The sequence below is a fragment of the Chelonoidis abingdonii genome, chromosome 17, assembly GCF_003597395.2.
Source record: "Chelonoidis abingdonii isolate Lonesome George chromosome 17, CheloAbing_2.0, whole genome shotgun sequence".
NCBI lineage: Eukaryota > Metazoa > Chordata > Testudines > Testudinidae > Chelonoidis > Chelonoidis abingdonii.
Window position 1 is genome coordinate 3,922,263 of NC_133785.1, and position 23,178 is coordinate 3,945,440.

Sequence of the window (23,178 nt, forward strand, 5' to 3'; positions counted from 1 at the left end):
TTTTACATGCACATGAATTTTTACCAGCATGGTTTTAAGTATGTAACTTGGCACCAGTCCTGCAAATAATGGGACTGTGGATTGATGTAAAGGTCTATGTGTGGGCACACCAAATTGTTGAATTTGGGCCTACATTATGATGACAAGATGCAAGGATTCTCTGGTTTAAGACCTTGTCAGCTTTTCTATTGTAAGCACTTCAGAAATGGACAGAATAACTCTACCCAGCCTATTCAGGCTGATCAACAAACAGAAGAGGATCTTAAATATATTTGCTATAGTACCTTTTCACTAGAAAAAAGATTTCAGGACTGCCTTCTAGTTTTTAATCAGACCTCTCTTCTAGATTAATCTGACTCTTACCCTTTCTTTGGGAACAGAGTAGGGGGTTTGCTGTTTACTAAATCAATACTAAGGTAATTGCCTGGAGTTTTGGAAAAACTCTATCTCCAGTGTTTAGTTTCTTCTAGGCACTCAGTGCCTCTTATCTTTGGATGTAGGAGACCCTGAAGTATCCTGGAAAACTCCCCTATTTAAAACCAAAACCCATGTTTGTGCCTCACCCTGCATTTCCATATAAAATAGAAATGTGAAAACTGAACTAACTAAATGTTTTAAGGCCCCTTTATTCTTACAACTATAAAATTTGAAGTCAAGTTTATCTTAAATTACAAGCACACAGTCTACAAAACATACGTAATTCTTTAATCAACTACTTCAGTAGAAAATAGTTCAACATTTTCTGCAGGAAAATGATTTTTCTGATGAATCAACATTTAAAACAGGGTCCAGGATATTAGCCCTTTCCTAGTTTCTTCACTTTCATGCTATGTGTGGAGTGGCCATAAGCTGTATTCCTGGTAATAACAATAATCCAAATACACCCTTTTCTTTTAGGTTAAGACTTTCAAAAACAATGACTGATTTTGGGTACCTTCATTTTTTTTCTACAGGTGCAGCAACCTGAAACACCTTAACGAGACCTGATTTTTGAGGGTGGGTAATCAGCACTTCTGAAAATCAGGATCTTTTAAAATAACTAGAGTCAGGCACCCAAAATCACTATTCTGAAAACCTTGGCTTTAAACTGTAGATTTAAAAAAAAAATCCAGCTTCTGTTCCTTTTATAAATCCCTGTTTGTAAGGTGCTTGAGAGAGTAAATCCAGGGATAGTTGCTGGCATCAGCACTTTCTAATGGCAGACACAACATAAGCTCCTAATAAAGAGCTACATCTTTAAGCCAACTACTTAGCTGGGTTATTAAATCAATTTAATTAATAATGCAGACTTTTGGTCAACAGTAAAAAGATTTTTCTTGCTGAAGATCTGCAAGAAATGAAAATCAACTGGCAACTTGTGATTGTGAGAGAGGGAATCAGAGATCTCAATATTTTCCTATGGCCAAGAAATCATGTTTCATACAATTCTCAGCTAATTTGAAGTTCACCGTCCCATCAAATGCCCAGGCTGTAGTTAAAGAATAGGACAGTCACTGTCACTTGTGCAATGAAACCTCTGGCAACAAAGACTAATGCTAATCACACGTGATTGGAATTAACGTTCTATGTGACCAGTTAGGCATACTACAGCACTCCAAAGTCAGTCATGGCTAGCAAAGTCTGTTCAAGGTTTCTCCAGTTCTTATTTCCAGTGGTGCTGTTCTTGAGTTATGGAATGAAATGAATAAAGCTGAAGGTAAAAACTCCATGACACCAAGTTGGAAAAGGAACTATTCACTGTGCAAATAAGTAACAAAATAATCAAACCCTTCCTTTTCCAAGAGTGAGTTTGAGTGAGTACATTTAATGTTTCTTATCTTGCTAAATAAGCAGGCAACCGGTATTGCTCAGGCTGATTTCACTATTGGAATGATGATTTTTTAAAAATCAGCATGACAGCCCACTTGGGCTTGTACCAACAGTATTTTGCAGTCCAATGTGCCACATTTCACTTTCAAGGAGAGAGCTTCCATGGTGGTCCAGTGTCTTGGACAGGTGACTGCTGCTTGGTCCCATGTTCAAAACATTCAAGCATTTGGATACTTGAAACACCTTTGCCACAGTCACTGTCTAACCTGTCTAGTGTATGTGGTCATTTGTGGAATGCTGAGAATTAAAAGATTCTATCAAGGTTGACTGACCTAAAAGCAAAAATAGTTACACCTTTGCCAGCTATCCCATACTGAAGGGTTTAGGACTTTACGTATGTGGCGGTTTCTCATCTAGTTACCTTCCCCTGCCCTCCAACAAACAGATCCATGCTGCTTCACTCAGATTCATAACTTACTGAGAAGGCTGCAGCAAAGAAAATAATGGGGGCAAATACAGAGTGAATGTCAAGGAAGGTTGAACTTTTAGGTCTAAACCTCAACAAAGTCCCTTTTTAAAAGTAAAAGACAAAATCTTGATTGCATTGGTGTCTAACGTCTACAAAAATGCTGGTCTCTCAGGAGGAGGATACAGCTACTGTTCTACTCAGCCTTAGGGGGACACATCCCTCTAAATTCCAGAAAAGTCAGAGATACCACCTAGCTTGTATCAGCAACCACATGGCCCCCAGCCTTCTACTATGTCTTTGCTGTCAAGTTTGATGCTGTCTGTGTTTTTCTCATTGAACATGGGGCCTCCATGCCTTATCATGAGCTCCGTTGCCATCTTCACAAAAGCTTCCTCCACATTGCTGGAGTCTTTCGCAGACGTTTCTATGGCACAGATGATATCGTAGTGTTCAGCCAGATTCTGAGCCTCTTCCAGCTGAACCTCTCGAAGGTCACTTAAGTCAGACTTGTTTCCTGGCAGAAGAAAGTGGAATTGTTTACAGATTAACTTTTTTATAATTACTGATGTCTGTGCAAATGTTCAGGAGGCGGCGTGAAGGAGAAAAGAGACAGTAGCAGGAACCATGGGAGTGGGGAAGGAGTTCAGCAGCAAGAGTCTTTGGTGAGGCAGGGAAAATGGGCTGGAGATCAAAGCCAAAACTGTTGCAGGGGCAGGGAATAGGGAACGGAAAGTAAAAGTGAGAGCAAGTGCAAGCTGTTGGTCAGCCCACAGGAGCTGGATGCAGAACTCTGACCCATGCCATTATATTAAATTAAACTGACATTCACTCTTTGGACTCTAAGACTACAATTTAGTCTTCTGGTGCTTATATAGCAAGCATGATGACACAGTCATTGCCTTTGAGAAATGAAATTACACACATAGACTGGCTTTTCAAAGATCAGGGGTGCAACTGTGTGACTAACATTCAACGTGCACATAGAATTGTGGTAACTGACCGTACAAATCAAATGCACAACAGTGCATGCATTTTCACCTCTGCCTGACTTTAAAATTCAGATCTACAAGAACGACACTGAACAGTGAGTGAAGTCAGAGAACGCAAGCTCTAGCAAGGTTAATAAAAAGTGAAGAGCAAAGAAAACCTCCTGTCTAACATAATATGAACTCAATACATTTTAAACTTCCAGGAACTCTTGTTTGGTGTGTCTGTACCTTGCCTAGCACAATGGGGTCCTAGGCCATGACTAGGGATGCCAGATGGTATGTAATACAAGTAATAAATAATAACACAATGTGGTGTAAATGGTATATGCTGGACTGAAGCCATGACTGAAGGAAGAGAAATACTGATTTAATTACCAATATACTCACCAGAAAGTAAAGTATTTAAAGGACAGAATAGTAGGCTGGCAGCTCAAAACTAGCCCCTTACAAGTTGGGACTAAACATGTATGCTGAGGCATCAATGTCTAAACAGGAGAGTGGAACCCAGAAACCTCTGTGTTAGAACCTTGTCTCTGACAGTGGCTCCCCATAAACAAATAATTTAACTTTATTACGGCTGTTCTGACTTCTGTAAAAGGAGGATAAAACTCTTACCTGCCTCACAGAGGTGGTCTGAGTGGTTAGTGTTTGCACAGTGCTTTGATGCTGTATAGCTTTATTTGAGTTCCTCACTCATCCAGAAAGGGATTAATTTTCCAAACTCACCAATCAGTAACTGTACTATGTTGGACCCAGCATACTTTCTCACATCCTCAATCCAGCGAGGAATGGACTGGAAAGAGCTTCTCTTGCTGATGTCATAGGCTAGGATTGCTCCATTGGCGCTTCGGTAGTAGCTCTGTGTGATGGTTCGGAATCTCTCCTGGCCTGCTGTATCCCAGATCTGCAACTAAACAAAATAAAACATGCAGTGAGATACTGGCTATTCACACATAGGGAACTGGTCTTGCTTTTCAGGTTAAGTCCTGTTCTCCTGAATGAAATGTGGCTGGGTCAGGATTTAAACACACACTGAGCTCTGCTGATTAACAAGACAGGAGTTGGTTCAGTGACCTTATAGAAAATCTATGCACAAATGTAGTGCTTTTTAAAATTTCTCTTAAAAATTTCTGTTCCTCAGCTGAGATGAGAATTATTTACTCTGTAGCATTTTCATACTTGGCTGCCTAAAGTTAGCACCAAAAGCCATAATTAGGTACTTATGCAAAAGTGACCTCATTTTTAGGAGTGCTAGTATTTCCAACTCCCTGTGAAGTCATAAGGAGCTCAGACTGCTTGGCACTTTGAAAAATCAGGCTAATTTTGCTTGGATATTTAAACATTTTACCTAAAAATCTTCCCTCTGCACAACTAAGAAGATAAAGAGTGTCACAGAACTGAATGTCTGTCAGCCATCCTCTTCATTTAGGAGGCTGAACAGACATTATGCACAGGTAATAGGCCTGTCTAAAGTGTAATGCTCTTGCTTAAATCCAGTAACATAGGAACTGCCATCCTATATCAGATTGATGGTCCATCTAGACTAGTACACAGTGTCTGAGTAGTCAGCATGGGCGGCGTCAGAAGAAAGTACAATAAAACTGACAGTGGACAGTACAGAATAACCTGCTCATGGAGAAAGTTTCTTCTTAAACCTTGTCACGTATTGGTTGTCTCACTTCCTGAAGCATGAGAATTTATCCCATACAGCTTTTTAATTTAAAGTAACTGTGAATATTCTCATTCACTATATAAATTTCTAATCCTTTTTTAATGTTATCAAGCCCAATATATAGCTGCAATGACTTGCACAGTACTTTCTTTTCAGTTTTAAATCTGTTGCCTTTCAATTTCATTGAATGTTTCCTTTTCCTTGTATTCTGAGAGGGCAAATGGGAGTGTCTAGTTTACTTTCTTTGTACTATTCACTGTATTATGTACCTCTCTAGCATGACTTCTCTTTTTTTTATCCCCTCTCTAAGGTAAACAGTCTCAGTCTTTTCAATCTCCCCAGGCATTAAAGTCTTTCAATTTCTGAGCCCTTCTATTTCTTTTAGATTCTTTTTGAAATGACATGACCAGAATATAACACAGAAATCCTAGTTGGGATATACCCTGGATCAGTATTGTTTTCCATCCCATTTCTTATGCATCCTAACATTGTGGCTCCTGTTTTTTTCACCACTGCTGCATACCTGATCAGAGGTTTTGTTTTTGCTGTCTAGGATGCCCTGGTTTTTTTCCTAGGTGGTAACGGTTTATTTAGAATCCAGTAATATATATATTAGTTAAAATTAATCCTTCCAATTAACAGGTTATTAGAAATGTTGGTTAGAGAGCACTTTTGGAGGAGTGGAGAAGGGCAGAAGCTATATTAGAACACAATCAGGATGGAGAAGAACTCCAGGCAACGGTTGTAAATGATCTGGAAATGATGGATGCTATGTATGTGAGGCAGTAACTGGAGAGTTGTAGGTTATGTAGGTAGTTTGTGACTTATTGAGTGTCCAGGGAGATTGAAGTGCTCTCCGACTGGTTTTTGAATGTTATAATTCCTGATATCTGATTTGTGTCCATTTATTCAAAAGTGTAACATTCAAAAACCAGTCTGAGAACACTTCAGTCTCTCTGGACACTCAATAACAGACTTAAAAGTGGCAATTCTTCAACAAAAAAACCTTCAAAAACAGACTCCAACGAGAAACTGCAGGACTGGAATTAATTTGCAAACTGGACACCATCAAATTAGGCCTGAATAAAGACTGGGAAACTAATTTCCCCATACTGATTTCCCCCGACTGTTTCACACCTTCTTGTCAACTGTTTTAAATGTGCCACTCTAATTACATTGCCCTCAATACCACTACAAAAGTGATTTTTCCTCCCTTGGTATTCTACTGTTGAGAATAGCCCACTTCCACTTTAATTGAATTGTCTTGTTAGCACTGACCCCCTGCTTGGTAAGGCAACTCTCATCTTTTCATGTACTGTGTATATATACCTATCTACCGTATTTTCCACTCCATGCATCTGATGAAGTGAGTTTTAGCCCACGAAAGCTTATGCTCAAATAAATTTGTTAGTCTCTAAGGTGCCAAAAGTTCTCTTTACTGTTTTTGCTGATACAGACTAGCACGGTTACCACTCTGAAACCTTCCTAAATTGCGATGTTTCCTTCTAGAACAGGGGTGGGCAAACTTTTTGGCCCGAGGGCCACATCTGGGTATGGAAATTGTATGACAGGCCATAAATGCTCACAAAATTGAGAGCTGGGGTGCGTGAGGGCTGCAGCTGGGGGTCTGGGCTCTGGGATGGGCCTGGGGATGAGGAGTTGGGGATGCAGGAGGGTGCTCCAGGCTGGGACCGAGGGTTCTGAGGGTGGGAGGGGGATCAGTGCTGGAGTAGGGGGTTGGGGCACAGGAGGGGTCAGGGAGGCAGGTTCCGGGCAGCGCTTACCTGAAGCAACTCCCAGAAACAGCAGCATGTCCCTTCTCCAGCTCCCATGCGGAGGTGCAGCCAGGCAGCTCTGCGCGCTGCCCTGTGTGCAGGTGCTGGCCCTGCAGCTTCCATTGACTCTGATTTCTGGCCAACGGGAGGGGCAGGAGTGGCGCTTGGGGTGGGGGCAGCGTGTGGTGCGCCCTGGCTGCTCCTATACGTAGTAGCCAGAGGGGGACATACCACTGCTTCTGGGAGCTGTGCAGAGTGGGGCAAGACCCCTACCTCACTCCCCAGCTGGAGCACCGGAGCGAGACAAGCCCCAGACCCTGCTTCCTGGCGGGAGCTCGAGGGCCGGATTAAAACATCTGAAGGGCTGGATGTGGCCCCCCAGGCTGCAGTTTGCCCACCTCTGTTCTAGAACCTCTTGGTCTTACTTCCCTAAATCCCTCTACATTCCTATACAAGGACTTAGGTAGCCTTTTGCAGGACCCTTACATTGCTGACTTTTTACCAATATTACAATGACTATAGGCTGTGCTGTGCATACATGTGTGACTAATTTACCTTCCTTGGGATGTTGTATCTTGTCAGCTGTATGCTGAATGAGGAAGGCTATTATTTTGACCAGCACAACTCACCTCTTTCAATTTAGAAAAAAAATAAATATTAGGGAAAAATTCACCTTGAAAATTCTAAAAATCAAACAACTTCATTTAAAGAAGTTAAGATTGCTATGTGGCAACATTGTTTTGTTTAGACAGCATCACTAGAAAACCCAAGGACTTCAAATCAAGGAAATGAATCGTTGATCCAAACCAAATACAATTTTTTCCAATAGTCTCAAATACATACACTTCACAAAATCCTATTGAAAAAGAAACACGATGTACACATTAGTCAGCCTCAAATGCAAGTCATATTTATAATTTTATGAGGAACTGACAGTTACATATTCTCCCATTAAATTACATATGCAACATCATTGGCAAGAAACAGCAATTACAATTTCTTTACCGAAAATTCTACTTTTAATAATGACTGAAAAATTTTTTTAACACTAAAATCAAAATAAATACATAAAGGAACTATACAGTCCAGAGATCAGTGTTAAGGATGTGATAACATATTTTTATATTTCATAACTATGTTGTGTTCACACAGGCATTATAAGATATGAAGCTCTTAACTGTTTCCTTAAGTGCTTAGGTTTTGTAAATGATGTGATAAGAAAGTGCATGTCACTTAGCAACCTTAACTGTTGTTTAAACAATTTTTGTTTTTGTAATTACATTGGCAACAACTCACATTATGACAGTGAAATAGAGAAGTTGAGGAATAAGGTTTCAATTCAACTGAATACATTGAGAAGTCCAAAACAGCTATATATTGAGAGGCTGGCAGGATGTTTTAAAGCAATTATTACCAGGAGCAAGTGGGTACAGGGTAAAGGAGGGAGGATAAATAGTCACTGTTCTCAGGAAGTGTGATAGGATACTCTCATTGAACAACGCAGAGGAGCTGCCCTTGTTGCTAGTCTTGCGATAGATGCCTATCTATTACATGAGTTTGTTATTTTGGTCTGTTTTCTGCTTTGAGTTTTGTGGACACCACAGGCCTTAGCATTGGCTAGCACTGGGCTACAATGTGCTAAACAGAGCGTACTACCTACTTGTACAGGAGCTACTCCTACTGCAAAAATAATGAGCATACTGTACACAAACTTAGCCTCACAAACAACAGAGGTTTCTCTGGTTCTCTATTGCTGCATAAAGTTTAATGGCTTGAATGCTGAACAACTACCAGATAAACTGGGTAAAATACACATCCAATGCTGTGCATGTACATAGGTACGTTACTTTGAACTATCCCACAGTGATGATAAAGCAGCAGCGAAAGAGACACTTTTAAAGATCAGTGGAGAACCTTACCCCCTCAAACTCCTCTTTTTTCCCTTTCCTCCTTGAACATTTTGATAGCAGATGGATCAAAATGTTACAAAGAATTTACCAGCTGCAATTACAAACCACACAATCCAAAAGATGGCAGCACATCAGGTATCCCTCAGGGATCGATGTATTATCACCACTTAATATTACACGTGAAAACAGAATTGAGTGTAAAGAAAGCCTGAGAATGGAAAAATACCATACCATCCACATATTTCAATTTGGATTTAGCAATTCCATACACATTAGGAAAAGGATTACCAATATTTAATGGAATCCATCAATAGTCTCTTGTTCTCTACAGCAAACTCTCTTCTAAGTAGTTATATCTAAAAATTCAGCAGTTTGTTGTTTTTAGCATAAATTCTTAGTTTTTTCAATACCCATATACTCATCAAATCTAAAGCTATTTTTATTTCTTACCAATACACACTGTGAAAACTCCCCTGCTAATATTCACATGGAGTTTCCAGTTCCTACCAGTTTCCATCTCCCAGTATGGTGAACTGGGTGCCTATTATAATATAAAAAACATTCAGAAGGGCTTGTTTTTACTTTTTTTGGTTGCAATCTTGCAAAACAGTAGATTATTTATCACAGGTGAGCTGGCAAGTAAAAAAATGTCAATGTTTAAAATGGCACCAGTCATGCATAGCAATACTGTAATGCAATGTCATACAGATGTCTTGTCACGACAGCCCTATACACTAAGGGCACATCTACACTGCAACTGGGAGGTGTAATTTCCAACTTGGGTACATGTGTGTGGTAGGTCTGATTGAGCAAGCATGCTAAAAATAGCAATGTGGCTGTGGAGGCACTGGCAGTGGCTTGGACTAGCCATGAGTATGTACTTGGGCACCTAGCCTGAACCTCTGTGGTCACACTGCTATTTTTAGCATGCTAACTTGATCAGAGCTAGCACATGTATTTCTCCCTGAGCTGGGAATTCTCTCTCCCAGCTGCAGTGTAGCTGTACTCTGAGTGTGCAGTGATATTTTTGCAACAACCATGTAGAACATTCCATTCTATATATGTTTTTATAAAAATAATTGGAGATATACCTATCTATCTCCTAGAACTGGAAGGGACCTTGAAAGGTCATGGAGTCCAGCCCCCTGCCTTCACTAGCAGGACCAAGTACTGATTTTTGCTGCAGATCCCTAAGTGGCCCCCCCAAGGATTGGGCTCACAACCCTGGGTTTAGCAGGCTAATGCTCAAATCACTAGCTATCCCTCCTCCTTTGGAAAGGACCCCAGAAGGTCATTGAGTCCAGCCCCCTGTGTTCACTAGCAGGACCAGGTACTGATTTTGCCACAGATCACTACGTGGCCCTCTCAAGGATTGAGCTCACAATGCTGGGTTTAGCAGGCCAATGCTCAAACCACTGAGCTATCCCTCCCCTTGGACAAATATACCATGCTCATCACCACAGTATTGGAGTTCCTTCTGGTAATGCATTAAACAATGAGACTAAGGCCAGGTTTACACTAAAAAGTTAGGTTGATCTAGCTACATCGCTCAGGGGTATGAAAAATCCATACGTGTAAGCAGTGTACTTAGGCTGACTTAACCTCTGGCGTAGACAATGCTAGATCACCAGAAGAATTCTTCATTTGATCTAGCTATCGCCTCTCAGGGAGGTGGCCTAGTTACAGTGACAGGGGAATCTCTCCTGTTGTTGTAGTGAGTGTCTACACTGAAGCATTAGAGCAGTGCAACTGCAGTTAGAATCATAGGACTGGAAGGGACCTCAAGAGGTCATCTAGTCCAGTCCCCAGCACTCATGGCAGAAATAAGGATTATCTAGACCAGGGTGGGCAAACTTTTTGGCCCAAGGGCCACAGTTAGGTGGGGAAATTGCAAGCAGAGCCATGAATGTAGGGCTGGGGCAGGGGGTTGGGGTGAAGGAGGGAGTGCAGGAAGGGGCCAAGGGCAGAGGGTTGGGGTGCAGGAGAGGTGCAGGGTGTACAAGGGGGCTAAGGGCAGGGGTTTTGGGGTGAAGGAGGGGTTTGAGTGCGGGCTCTGGTCTGGCGCTGCTTACCTGGAGTGGCTCCAGGGTGGCAGTGGCATACACCCGGGGCCAGGGCAGACTCCACCAAAGCTCCCATTGGCTGCAGTTCCCCGTTCCCGGCCAATGGGAGCTGCGGGGGGTGGTGCATACAGGCAAGGACAGTGTACAGAGCCCTCTACCCCCCTTCTCCCAGGGGCCGCAGGGACATGGTGCTGGACGCTTCCAGCAGCAGCGCAGGGCCTGCGGCGCCACATGGGTGGCAATCTCACAGGCCGGATCCAAAGCCCTGATGGGCCGGATCTGGCCCACAGTTTGCTCACCCCTGATTTAGATCATTCCTGAAAGGTGTTTGTCTAACCTGCTTTTAAAAATCTCCATTGATGGAGATTCCACAACCTCCCTAGGCAATTTATTAAAGTGCTTAATGACCCTGACAGTTAGGAAGTTTTTCCTAATGTCCAACCTAAACCTCCTTTGGTGCAATTTAAGCCCATTGCTTCTTGTCCTATCCTCTGAGGTTAAGAAGAACAATTCTTCTCCCTCCTTCTTGTAACAACCTTTTATGTACTTGAAAACTGTTATGTCCCCTCTCTGTCTTCTCTTTTCCAGACTAAACAAACCCAATTTTTTAAATCTTCCCTCCTAGGTCATGTTTTCCAGACCTTTAATCATTTTTGTTGCTCTTCTCTGGACTTTCTCCAGTTTGTCCACATCTTTTACCTAAAATGTGGTGCCCAAAATTGGACAAAATACTCCAACCGAGACCTGATCAGTGCGAAGCATAGCGAAAGAATTACTTCTCATGTCTACCTTACAACACTCCTGCTAATACGTCCCAGAATGATGTTCGCCTTTTTTTGCAACAGTGTTACACTGTTGACTCATATTTAACTGTGGTCCACTATTACTCCAGATCCCTTTCTGCAGTACTCCTTCCTTGGCAGTGATTTCCCATTTTGTATGTGTGCAACTGATTGTTCTTTCCTAAATACTTTCCATTTGTCCTTATTGAGTTTTATCCTATTTACTTCAGACCATTTCTCCAGCTTGTCCAGATCATTCTGAATTTTAATCCTAGCCTCCAAAGCATTTGCAACCCCTCCCAGCTTGGTTTTGTCCGCAAACTTTATAAGTGTACTATCTATGCCATTATCTAAATCACTGATGAAGATATGGAACAGAACTGTACCCAGAACTGATCCCTGCAGGACCTAACTCATTATGCCCTTCCAGCATGTCTGAGAACCACTGATAACTACTCTCTGGGAACAGTTTTTCAGCCAGTTTTGCACCCACCTCCATCTAAGCTGCATTTCTCTAGTTTGTTGTGTTGCTGCAGCAGTTTAAATGTAGACATAGCCTCACAGCTGTTTGTCCTCTCCTCCTCTTCCCAGGGCAAGAAGTGTATTCAGGGGAGTGTTCTGGTTTGGATTTTATATACATTACAAAACACATTGCTATATGTTTGTTAGAAAAGGCAAGGTCAAAGAAATGTGCCTTGCACTTAGAGAGAAAGATGGTGAGGTTTCTAATGATCCTTTGTTCGTTTGGGACGTAACTCCACACTCTTGAACCAATGTCACATTCCAGGGAGTAATCCAAACTAGTGAGGGGTTGTATCACCACCGGCTCTGCAACTTTGGGTGCCTCACAATGCTTTGCTGCTTTAACTCCCAATCTGAGCCAGTCATAAACAGATGCAGGTAACACGCGGAATGGCTGTATACCTGCAGCCTGCCAACAACACTCCAGGTACACGCTGATTACCACTTGCGGGGTGATCCCAACACACTTCCAGTCCTGGATTTTCCCAAAAACGTGTGTTCTACTCTGTCCAGCTCTCTCCTAGACAGTTCAGATATTAGAAGTCTGTTACACCGGTATGGTGTCAATAAGCAAGTTTGCTACTTTAACTGGAGTTACCCAAACAGTTCAGTTAAATCAAACCTAATTCAGTATTGTGTGTAAGAATAAAACAAATGTATTTAACTACTAATCCTTATCATATGTTCCCAGCAACAGAGCTGACCAAATTCTCAGGTCAGAACCCCTCCTAAAGTCCAAAGCCTGGTTCTTTCATCTTCTTGGGGCAGAGGGCAGAGCACAAATACCTAGGGTGTTCCCCCCCCTCACTTTTATACTCCAGTCACCCTTTGAAAAGCATTTTCCTGGGGGTTATCCCTAGATAAAATTCCTTCCCACTGTGAGGACAGAGACATGGAGTCTCGTGGTGAATGAGCTTCCATGTTTGCTAAAATGCAGATTGATCTGTTCCTGCCCCCTTTCATTGCCAAGAAATGATTACTTGAGTGGTGATTGTCAGTCAACGTTGAATCCACTTGGCTTGAGTCATTAGCTTGTCTTTTGTCCTCGAGAAACAGGTTTAACCCCTCCCAAGACTTGCCTGGTAAATACATTTCAGTCATAATTTTATCTTATGTTCATATCTTTATCTTATGTTCATATCATATAGTGTCACTGCACACATTTCACAATGATATTATTGACCAGTGAATTATTAGTTTTCAAATGATACCTCACAAGGCATATTTTGTACAAAGATTGTTACAATGCTGTATAGGGTATGATTACATGGTGCACACATGATTACTGGTCACAGCTAGCCTCCAAGAAAGTTCTGATTCAACTAACTGAAAATGGACAACGTTTACATAATCTTGTCATTGAAGAAAATGGTAAGTTTCTCATTGGCCATAACAATACAGGATTAGGTCAACATATGTCATGCAATGTACATTTAGAAGAGAATTTTATTTGTGAAATCAGATAGCAAAATGAATATTTTTCAAGTTGTCCAGGACAGAATTTTTAGCACTGAGAAATATGTTGCATAGCAAAGGTTCATGCTGAACATACACACAGAAAAAACATGAAAATAAAGTTGTCTTGCCTCCCCTACTCCCTATATAATTTACTAAGCACTGGCTTCCTTCCCACTCTGTATTCCTGTTGCCACCAATTAATTCAGGGATTCTCAAACTGGGAGTTGGGACCCCTCAAGGGATCGCAAGGTTATTACAGAGGGGGTTGTGAGCTATCAGCCTTCACCCCAAACCCTGCTTTGCCTCCAATATTTATAATGGTGTTTAATATATAAAAAAGTGTTCTTAATTTATAAGAGGGGGGTCACACTCAGAGGCTTGCTATGTGAAAGGAAACATCAGTAAAAAAGTTTGAGAGCCACTGAGCTAATTAAACAACATGCACAAACCTCTTAGCACACCAAAAATCCAATCCTGTCCTTAAAAAAAATAATTAAAAAAAGGGTAAATTTTATTAAAAACAAGAGAGAAAGAAAATACATCTGGAACTTAGGCTTTTGCTAGATTTTAAAAGAGCGATTTAAAAAATTAAGCACTCAAAACAGCTTTCTTGGGAGTTCACCTTAAAGGTTACAAGCAAAGAAAAACATCTAGGATGAGCACAGAGGAGTCCATTAGCCATAAGAAATAACAGAAATAAACCTAATCATGTCTTTCTAAACATTCCTGATCTACTTACACATTTGGGAGTTCCAAATAAGTAGTTCTAGGTATGATCTGATGATTTATTATCATACCTGGCTTAAAGCTTCTCATAGCATAACTGCTCCCTGTTCCCGTCTTTCCTGGAGAAAAAACAACAGAGCAAAGGGGAAGTTTTTTCCCATTTTAAAAAGTTCTAGCCTTCCCATTGGCTCTTTTGGTCAGCTGCCCACTCCCTTTCCTTCACCTGGGGGACTTTTTAAAACCCTTTACAGGTAAAGCAAGCAAGAGACTTTACAGCTAACTTGCTTGCTGGGTGTCCATAAAAGCGAGCTTCCCTGCTACCCTTTATTTATCACAATTCCTAAAGAAGCTGGAAACAGTGGGGGGTGCATGTTCACTTTGTTTGTGCAACAGCATCAGTGGTATTTCATCTCTAGGAAGTATTTAATTGTTTAGCACTACAAACATAGCAGGGGAGTTTGCATGTTATGAATCCTGCAGAGAGTAGAAACTTTCATTTAATTTCTTTGGTAATGGATGCACAGGTTGCTTCCTCTAAGGGATTCTAAGCCAGCTTACCATGTTTAAGTCCTTTCATATCAAATGGCAAACAACAGTATAGATTTCAGTACATCAGCAAATTCCTGTATGTACTTGGAAAAAGCTTTACCAAAACAATTTTTGTAACTTAATCTGTATGATCTTTCCCAACAAGAACAAAACCAAGGTTTGAACAGGCAAGAACTCCTTTTCACTAATACATTTCAATTCAAAATTCTATTAATATACAGAATGGCTCATCCTGTCATGTGACATTCTAAAAGAAAAAAGGTGCCAGGCTGAAATACAGTTTGCTGGGAACGTTGCACTCCTGTTTTCTTCAATACCAGGGGTGTCAATTTCATTGATGAGAGGGCCAAATTCTACCTTTGTTTATGGTCTGTGGGTTGGGGTAAAAAGAGATCCAGGGGAGAATATGGCCTATATATAGATCTGCTTTGGTGGATCCCCACTGGCTTTTGTAGATCCCATTCTGAGATGATATCTCTTCCCCCTGCATTGTAATGGGAACCTTGGCACCTAACTTAGGGTCCGTGCAGGACACAACTATTTCTGTCCTTCGTTTCTCTTCCCTCCCTATCTTTGTGTCTCATCTGTTCTTCCCTCTATTTCTTTCTGTGCTGCAACTCCCAAATCATAACCCCCGTGATCTTCACCCCCTCCCACCGTTCCAATTGATTAAACAACCAGCGATTAACTAGTTCATGTTGCCACTGATGTGTGAAGTCATTAGGCTTTAGAACTGACACTTCAGATTGGGGTGAGGAAAATGTAACACTTAAGTCACAGTATGATGAGGCTTACAGACCTCTCGCTGAGACTCAGGGAGTGATGGAGCAGTACTGGTCCAAGATGATCCTGCTTCTCAGCTGCAGCATAGCACGCTCCAAATGTAAGACCTGCTCAAATGGGGACATTGGCAAGGGAAGAGTGAAGAAGAGGTTGTCTGCAGGAAGGAAGCCAGTTTGTAGCTTCTGGGGCAGAGAACTTTACAGGGAAAGACTCTGGACTGTGAGTAAGGCCTGACTGGGCAGCCAGGGGGCGCCTGACCCCTCTTTCTCTTGTCTTCTATCTCCCTGATAAGGGGGAATAAATGAACACTGAGAAGGGAGCTCAGAAGCTCCCACTGATTATCTGAATAGTTGAAACTGTCTGAGGCTGAGCAATCCTCTGCTGGGAGGGAAGAAGAGTGCTGTGACCACACCCCAAACAGAGGAGAGAAGAGAACAGGGGAGGTAGGAAGTGGCCTGGGGAGGTTTGCCTGCAGTATCAGGTAGAGGGGACTGACAGGTGGTGGAGAGGGAGGGCCTAGGTTCCCCTATCCTTCCCTCTGTCGTTTGTTTGACTGGGAGGACCCTGAGATCGCTGGGAGATGATAGATTTTCACTCAGCTGCAAGGCCCTTAGGCCTTGGCTACACTGGTGCTTTACAGCGCTGCAACTTTCTCGCTCAGGGGTGTGAAAAAAAACACCCCTGAGCGCAGCAAGTTACAGTGCTGCAAAGCACCAGTGTAAACTGTACCCCAGCGCTGAGAGCGCAGCTCCCAGTGCTGCAAGCTAATCCACATGGGGAGGTGGAGTACCTGCAGTGCTGGGAGAGCTCTCTCCCAGCGCTCGGACCGCGACCACACTCGCACTTTAAAGCGCTGCTGCGGGAGCACTCCCGCGGCAGCGCTTTGGAGTTTCAAGTGTAGCCAAGCCCTTAGATTGCCCAATAAAGCCATCCTAGGATTGTGGGGACTGTTGAACTTCTGCCTGCCCACGAGGCATGCTGGTCCCTAAGTGATGTCCACTACACACTGTTTCAGGCTGTCTGAAGATTCAGGCAGATGTCACTGCACTAGTTGGTAGATTTGGAAGACTGTCACTGCAGCCACAAGGGCTGAAACTTCCTTTTTACTTCTTAAATGAAAGCTGAGAACTGAAATATATGCCCTGTGATCCACACAGAAGCATCATGTAGGCAGAATCCAGCCCATGGGCCTATGTTTGACACCCCGGCTCTACACGTGTGAGCTCCACAATTGTGAGTACATTATGTAATACGTACATAAACTGATGATGAAATAATCAATTAATTCTTAAATGAGACAAAGCCCAATAACCAGAATGTTGAAGATCTGAATTTTTTCAAAATATTTAGCAAACCAAGGAAACTCATGAAATCACACCAAAAAGGACTTGAAGGAAAATCATCATACTGACTCCAGTCCTTTAGACCTCATTGAGACAGTCTCCTTTAACTGTATCACACTCTCATTTTCCCTATCTCATTGACATAATAGATTTTATCAGCTCTGTATTTTTTTTATTGTAAGCTCTTGGACAGAGTCCGTGCCTCCTTTTACGTTTTAAAAATGACTCCCACATTGTGGATGCCATTGAAAGTAATGAATAATTTGAAAAAGCCTCAGCAGTCTATCATACCAAGGGAGCCTTTGTCATGGATCGATTCATACATTGTAACTCTGTGTTCTAAAAATCTGTAGCTATTTTGCAATTAAATATCAGCTATCTGGTTATTTGACAGTGCCCTAAATTGGTGATTAGGCAGAAATTTAAAAACTGTCAAATGAAGGACTGGGTAGCTCTGGGGAGACTACTCCTAATAGCTAGTTGATGGCTTTTTCAACATATGAATTAATAAGTCCAGTACTCCATAAAAAAGGATTCACATTACAAAAGTTAGTTCCCTGGTTTAAAAAGAAAGCTGCTCTCTTTTCTGTTGCTTTAAGAAAGACAAACAGGAGGAACTGACTATACAAAGGAAATAGTAATACTGACTACATACAAAGTGCCATCAAATGAACAAAGTAAGCAAATGGCGGGGGGGGGGGTATTCACTAATCTTTCAGTTATTACAATCTTAATTGTTACTTTTAACAACAGTTGCTAAAGTTTTTAGAAGTGTGATTCATAAAGTGTTGTCCCTTTAAGTCAAAGACAATTGTCAGTCTCACAGACTAATGCCCTGATATCTCATTCAAATCTTTGCAGACAGATTTCTGAAGATAGAGATCTAGAAGTGTATAAAGGTCTGCCTGCACAGATACAACAACAGAATTGGAGCCTCTGCTGTTTAAGGTAAACCTATTTTATAAATAAAAGCTTCAGATACCCAACCTCAGAGCTTGTGTTGAATGGACAGTTACATGCAAATGCACTTTGCCTGCTCATCTGCAGGCCACTACTTGTTCTGAACGATTATCCTGCTATTGCTTTAATTTTGGCATTGACTGTTTAAATGAGAAGATTGAGAGGTTCTATTTAGGACACAGCAACTTAAGAAAATCCAACAGGTGTTTATACAGAACTTTAAAATGTGTATCAGCTGATATGTGCTTTTTCTCACAAACCAGTAGGTAAGTGTAGTTTTTAAAATGGCCAGGCTAAAAACTAATCCCAAAGATTAATGTCAGATTTAATTCATGTTTTTTGTAAATTTTCTGCCAAAATAAATCACTGTTAGGTAACCTAAGGGAATTTCCACCTGTGTAAATATGTAAACATAAACAAAGGAAATGTTGCTACCATGCTAATAAGGACGTGTAGATTTGTATTTTGTTCTCTCTCAAAAGCTTTCTGTTGCTCACTCAGAACAAACTACTGTTTTATTGATGGGAGTGTTACCATTTACTTCAATAGGGAGCAGTTAGAGCAATGCTGAACACTCTTAAAATCCCACCATCTGTCCTCATGGGTTTTAATCTGGTTAGACGGATACAGTTAGGTCTTGTATATTGTACTTGAATACTACAATTTTTAACCATGCTGCATTGGGTTGCCTGGCACTCCTGTTGCTAGAAATCGGGCCTATGTTTTTCATCTTTAATAGAGTTGGTTGGAAAAAAATCAGATGAAATGTTTAGCAGAGACTGGTTTTTGACTGTTAAGTTCCAGTCAGGCAGGCTTCCTATATATGCTGATCTTATATAGTAAGAATAAGGAATCCTCCCATCATAAACTGCACTGAAACCAAGTTTGTTAAATATGTAAGGCCTATGAGCTTCATGATGTCCCATTTATCTCCAAGTTGTAAGTGTTACAAAATGAAAATAAAATGCCTCCCTATTCTCAGCCTCCTGTAACATGCTGAACAAACCTATTTAGATTAGATCCTCAAGAGCTGAACATCTCTAGGTAAGTTTCAAATCCAGAGCTGGATCCAAATTTCACAATCAGTCACTATCTCATTAGGCCAAACAAAAGACCCACATCCAAACATTTTCAAGTTATGGGCATGTTCTGATCCCTGGCTCCATCTCTAATTCAGACCAAAATGTAGTGCCAACTAAGGCATGTCTACTAGCTGGATCTATTAGTACACCTTACTAAATAAATACTGTAGATTAATTTGCCTGCTTGTAATGCCTATTGGTGCTGAATTAGAGATTCTTTTTCTTTTTGTCAGTACTTCTGCAGTACTTAAGGGTCTGGTTTAGTCCCTGAGCTGGAGCTGCCCAGTTCTCAGTTTCCCTAGCAGAGACACCTGGCACGAGAGACACATTTGTCACTTTATTTGTGTCTGGTGTTTAAATTGAACCAAGTTTCAATCTTAGAGGCGAAAACCCCACTTCCTGTGCCTCCTAACTTGGTGAAAAGCAAGAAAGAGGAACTAATATAAGATTAAAAAAACCCAAAATGATACTTTTTGCAGGGTGACTTGAAACATGAACTGCTTACCCCAGCTGTTCAGACAGAACTGGAACCAGAAAGACAAAACACCTGCAAAGGAAGTAAATGACCTAAACTTTGAGCTGTCCATAGAAACCATACTCCTTACGGTAAGCTCATCAACCCTCTCCTCCCAATAACCTTGATCATTCTCTTCTGTCACCTTTTTCCTACTTGCTAGGATTGTTGCCCACTCTCCTCACCAAAGCTACTCTGAAGGAAGAAGCATTGATTAGAGGACCTGGCCCCCTACCTTGGCACACAGCTGTGAGACAGACCAAAATACAATTGTAATTACCATATTTATATAACTCTTTCATATTAAAGAGGCCCAGCTCTAGACTGTGACCAAACTGAGCTCTGCTCAGCCCCTGGGGGAAAGGGAAGGAAATGAGCAAAGATGGCTGCATACTACCTGGATTCTGGAGGTAATTGGATGACTAGGCTAGTCCACAAAATAAATTAAGCAGCCCCATAGGCTGTTCAGCATCAAAGAATGAACAGTTGGAGTGCAGTGTGCTTTCCTTCTTCTGAATTGCCCCAAGAGATGGTCTGCCACTTCTATGCCTTGGATACAATGGAGCTACTTCCCAGCGGGTAGCTATGCCAGTTTTGTGTGGCACCTGTATGCCCACAGAGCTAATATACACAGGATGAGCAGAGGCCAGAATTAAGGCCACCGAATCATTCTATTTTGTAAAAAGGATCCTCCAAGTGGCTTTGTGTGTGGTTTTTTGTACACTGGGATCTCAATGTAACAAAGCGCTTAAAAAAAATCTTAGTTTCAAATTAACTACCAGCCCTGCAACCTCAGTCTGGGATCTGAAATTCAAACTGTGTTCTTTCTAGCTTGTGCATTATCATCAATAACCTGAACCACCTGAGATTCTTTATTATACTCAGTTGTACCAGACCTGTCTTGACGATTCTGCAGTTAGAACTTAACTGATACTGCTGAGGGGTGAGCAGAAATCAGTCCAGTTCACTGTGCCATAGTTGACTTCTAAGTGGTAAATGCAATACAGATAAACTTATTTTTGTCACACACATAGGCAGTAGATCTTTAGAGTAAAACAAGGTTTCACTTCTGAACGCAACAGCACTTTTAACTGTCTGCGCAAGCTTGCACAGGGATCCCAGCACAGAGCATTGAAATGCAGCCACCTCTGCAGGGAGCAGTAGCAGTTGTTTCATGGCAATGCTGTAGCTAAGTTTAGAAAAAGTATACAAATTGTTTGTAGGGATCTCACTGCAGAGGGAGAGGTGGAGTGAACAGGCATGGGGCAGTAATATGCCAGGGTTGTGATATTTGCTGCCAGCCAGGATATCCTCTTCCTCTCCCCATCCTCCAATAACGGCGCTGGTTTCTCTGTCAGGGCAGCTCAGCGCTTACGTGACAGCCATCCTACAGGCTTCAGTGCGCTCTCCACCTCTGCTCAGGTGACCACGATACCACCAAACAAAGGCCACTCTATGAAATGCAGAATGATACTATTTTGACAGCTGTCTCCCTCCCTTCCACTGCCCATGTTCTACTTATGGCAGAAACCCCCACCTCTGGGTGCCAGTCTTGGCTGGAAACCAGGCTGCTCGGATCACAGGCTGCTGGGTCCTCTGGGCGGATATGGGTCCTGGCTTTTTAGGGACCACCTGAGGGGCATCACTTCGAATACAGGGCAGGGGTGGCCCCTCTCCAGAGCTGTCACCTGTGCTCCCTGGACTCCCCCCGTGCCTCTCTCCCGCCTGCAGCCCCGCGGCTCCGGCTCTGCCCCGGCCCACCTTGACCCGCTTGCCCTGGATCTCCAGGCTCTTCATGGTGAAGTCCACGCCGATGGTGCTGCCCTGGCGCTCGGCGAAGGCCCCGGTTTTGAAGCGCTGCACCAGGCAGGTTTTGCCCACGCTGGCGTCCCCGATCAGCACCAGCTTGAAGAGGAAATCGTAGCGCTCCTCCGGGTCCGGGCCGGGGCCTGCCGCCCCCAGCGTCGGGGGGCTGGGCATGGCCTGGCCGGGCTCGGCTCCTTCGCCCTCCGCAGCGGGGACCCGGGCTATGCGCAGCGCCCGTCGCTCCGGGCCTCACGGCACGGCCGAGCGCCACCGCCCGCCGCGGCACGGGCCTAGTCTCGGACCCGCCTCTGCGCCCGCCCTCCCTAGCATGGCCCGTCAGATCCAGCGGCTGAGCGTGCTCGTCACCAGCGCCCGCCGAGGGAGCAGAGCCCGGGGGGCGCTGGCGGGCCCCGCGGAGAGGGGGCGGCTCTGGCCTTAGCCCGATGTGTGGCAGAAGGGGAGCAGCCGCCTGTTAGGGCCCTGACCCTGCCACCGGCCCCTCCGGGGTTGCCGGCTTCTAGGCGTAGTTTGGGATTTTAAAAGATAAGCCAACGTGCCCCTTGGCACACACAGAGCAGAGGCATGAAACTGGGGGAGCTGCCCGCACCAAGCATGTTTCTGATTTGTACTGTAGTACACCAACGTGGACCAGGACTCCATTGTGCCAGGCCTTGTGCAAACCCAGAAGGAGGAGAGCTGCCCCCTGGGAGTCTACAGTCTGTCATCAAAGTTGCTCCATGGCCATCTGGTTACTGGCTTTTGAAAGTATGGGCTAGATTCTCTGCTGGTAACCTAAAGATGATGCTGTGCCCCTTTACACCAGCAGACACCAGGGCCCTAGTTTTGTTGTTGAGTAATTCAAGTGGGACAGCAATGGCGAGAGTAGGAGGGAAAACACTATTTTCTCTTTTCTCCTGAATATCATTCCCAAACATTAATAAATTACACCACACAGAGTATCTTTTTTTTTTACAGTATTCACAAGTGGGTCATAATTGGAATCATAGACATGTTCTAAAAAGATAGTTTCATCCCAAAAAATTAAATTAGTATAACTTTAAAGCTAAACTAGCTCTTTCAGAAGGGAATAGTAATTCTTGATTATGAGATGATGCACCAGGTAAAAGTGCTCCCCTTATCACAAGTGTAGAGAATAGGTGGGGAAAACTGTTTGTATGTGACAGATGACAAAGAAGTGTGTCAGAAACTGTGTCCCCAGATTATCATCAGCTCAGGTCCAGAGGATGCAATTTCTGAGGGAAGCCAATGAAGTATGTCAGAAATTGTATCCCCTGGAATATAGCTGAGGATAAGATGGGGGGGGGGTGGTGGCATCCATCCTTAAAAACTATATCACCTCAACCAGGAGCTGAGGAAATAGGAAAGCCAGATGCAATTTCTGACAGTGTTCCCTCTCAGAAATTGTATCCTCTGAATCAGGACTGAGCAACATACATTTTTGAGAAGGGTGCAAAAACAGATGTATAACCAGATGCAAAATCAGGCCAAGATGCCTGTTCTGACATTGCTCTGACCTTCCCAACCCTGCCTTCCTGCCATTCTTGAGTACCCAGCTCAGCAGCCCCCCTTGGTCTTTACATCACCCTTAACCATTTTTCAGCTCTATCTCCTTCACTGAGTCTCCAACCCAACACCCCTTCACCTTCTGAATTTTTGAAGGAAGAGTTTGGCAATAGCAATCTGCTCTTTCATTCCCACTCATCATTTGGTGGTGGCCTGCCCCACATCTTTACTGTTCAGGTCTGCACAGTCCCTCAAACGTTATGAAGAACAAAAATTTTTTGGTAAGGGACAATGCCCTTTTCATCTAGCATTGCAGGTCCAGGGAACAACTCCCTTCACCCTCCAAGCATAGGTTCATCCTTTGTGGGAAAGTTCCTATTCTATATGGATAGACAGTCTCCTGCATTGTGGAAAAAAATCCTTCATTAATGGAGGAGCTTCT

At 42.8% G+C, this 23,178-nt stretch overlaps 1 protein-coding gene across 2 annotated transcripts; it reads right to left on the reverse strand.

The window, feature by feature from the left end:
* Positions 1-684: 684 nt before the first annotated feature.
* On the reverse strand, positions 685-21,447 carry RAB43 (RAB43, member RAS oncogene family). 2 transcript variants are annotated; one of them, XM_032805570.2, is made up of 3 exons: positions 21,168-21,447; positions 3,994-4,171; positions 685-2,792 (listed from the first exon to the last, which is right to left on the reverse strand). In XM_032805570.2, exons 1-3 carry the CDS (start codon positions 21,384-21,386, stop codon positions 2,539-2,541), a joined length of 651 nt encoding a protein of 216 aa, XP_032661461.1. In that variant the 5' UTR covers positions 21,387-21,447; the 3' UTR covers positions 685-2,538. The 2 variants fall into 2 exon arrangements, with proteins under 2 accessions (XP_032661461.1, XP_032661451.1); XM_032805560.2 differs by having other exon boundaries at positions 3,994-4,177.
* Positions 21,448-23,178: the final 1,731 nt, after the last annotated feature.

Coding starts and splice junctions, on each gene's coding strand:
- RAB43 (XM_032805560.2), bottom strand. CDS start 21,386: ATGCCCAGCCCCCCGACGCTGGGGGCGGCAGGCCCCGGCCCGGACCCG. Junction 4,178..21,167: donor TCCAGGGCAAGCGGGTCAAG/GTGGGCCGGGGC, acceptor TATTTTGTTTAG/TTGCAGATCTGGGATACAGC. Junction 2,793..3,993: donor CATAGTACAGTTACTGATTG/GTGAGTTTGGAA, acceptor TTCTTCTGCCAG/GAAACAAGTCTGACTTAAGT.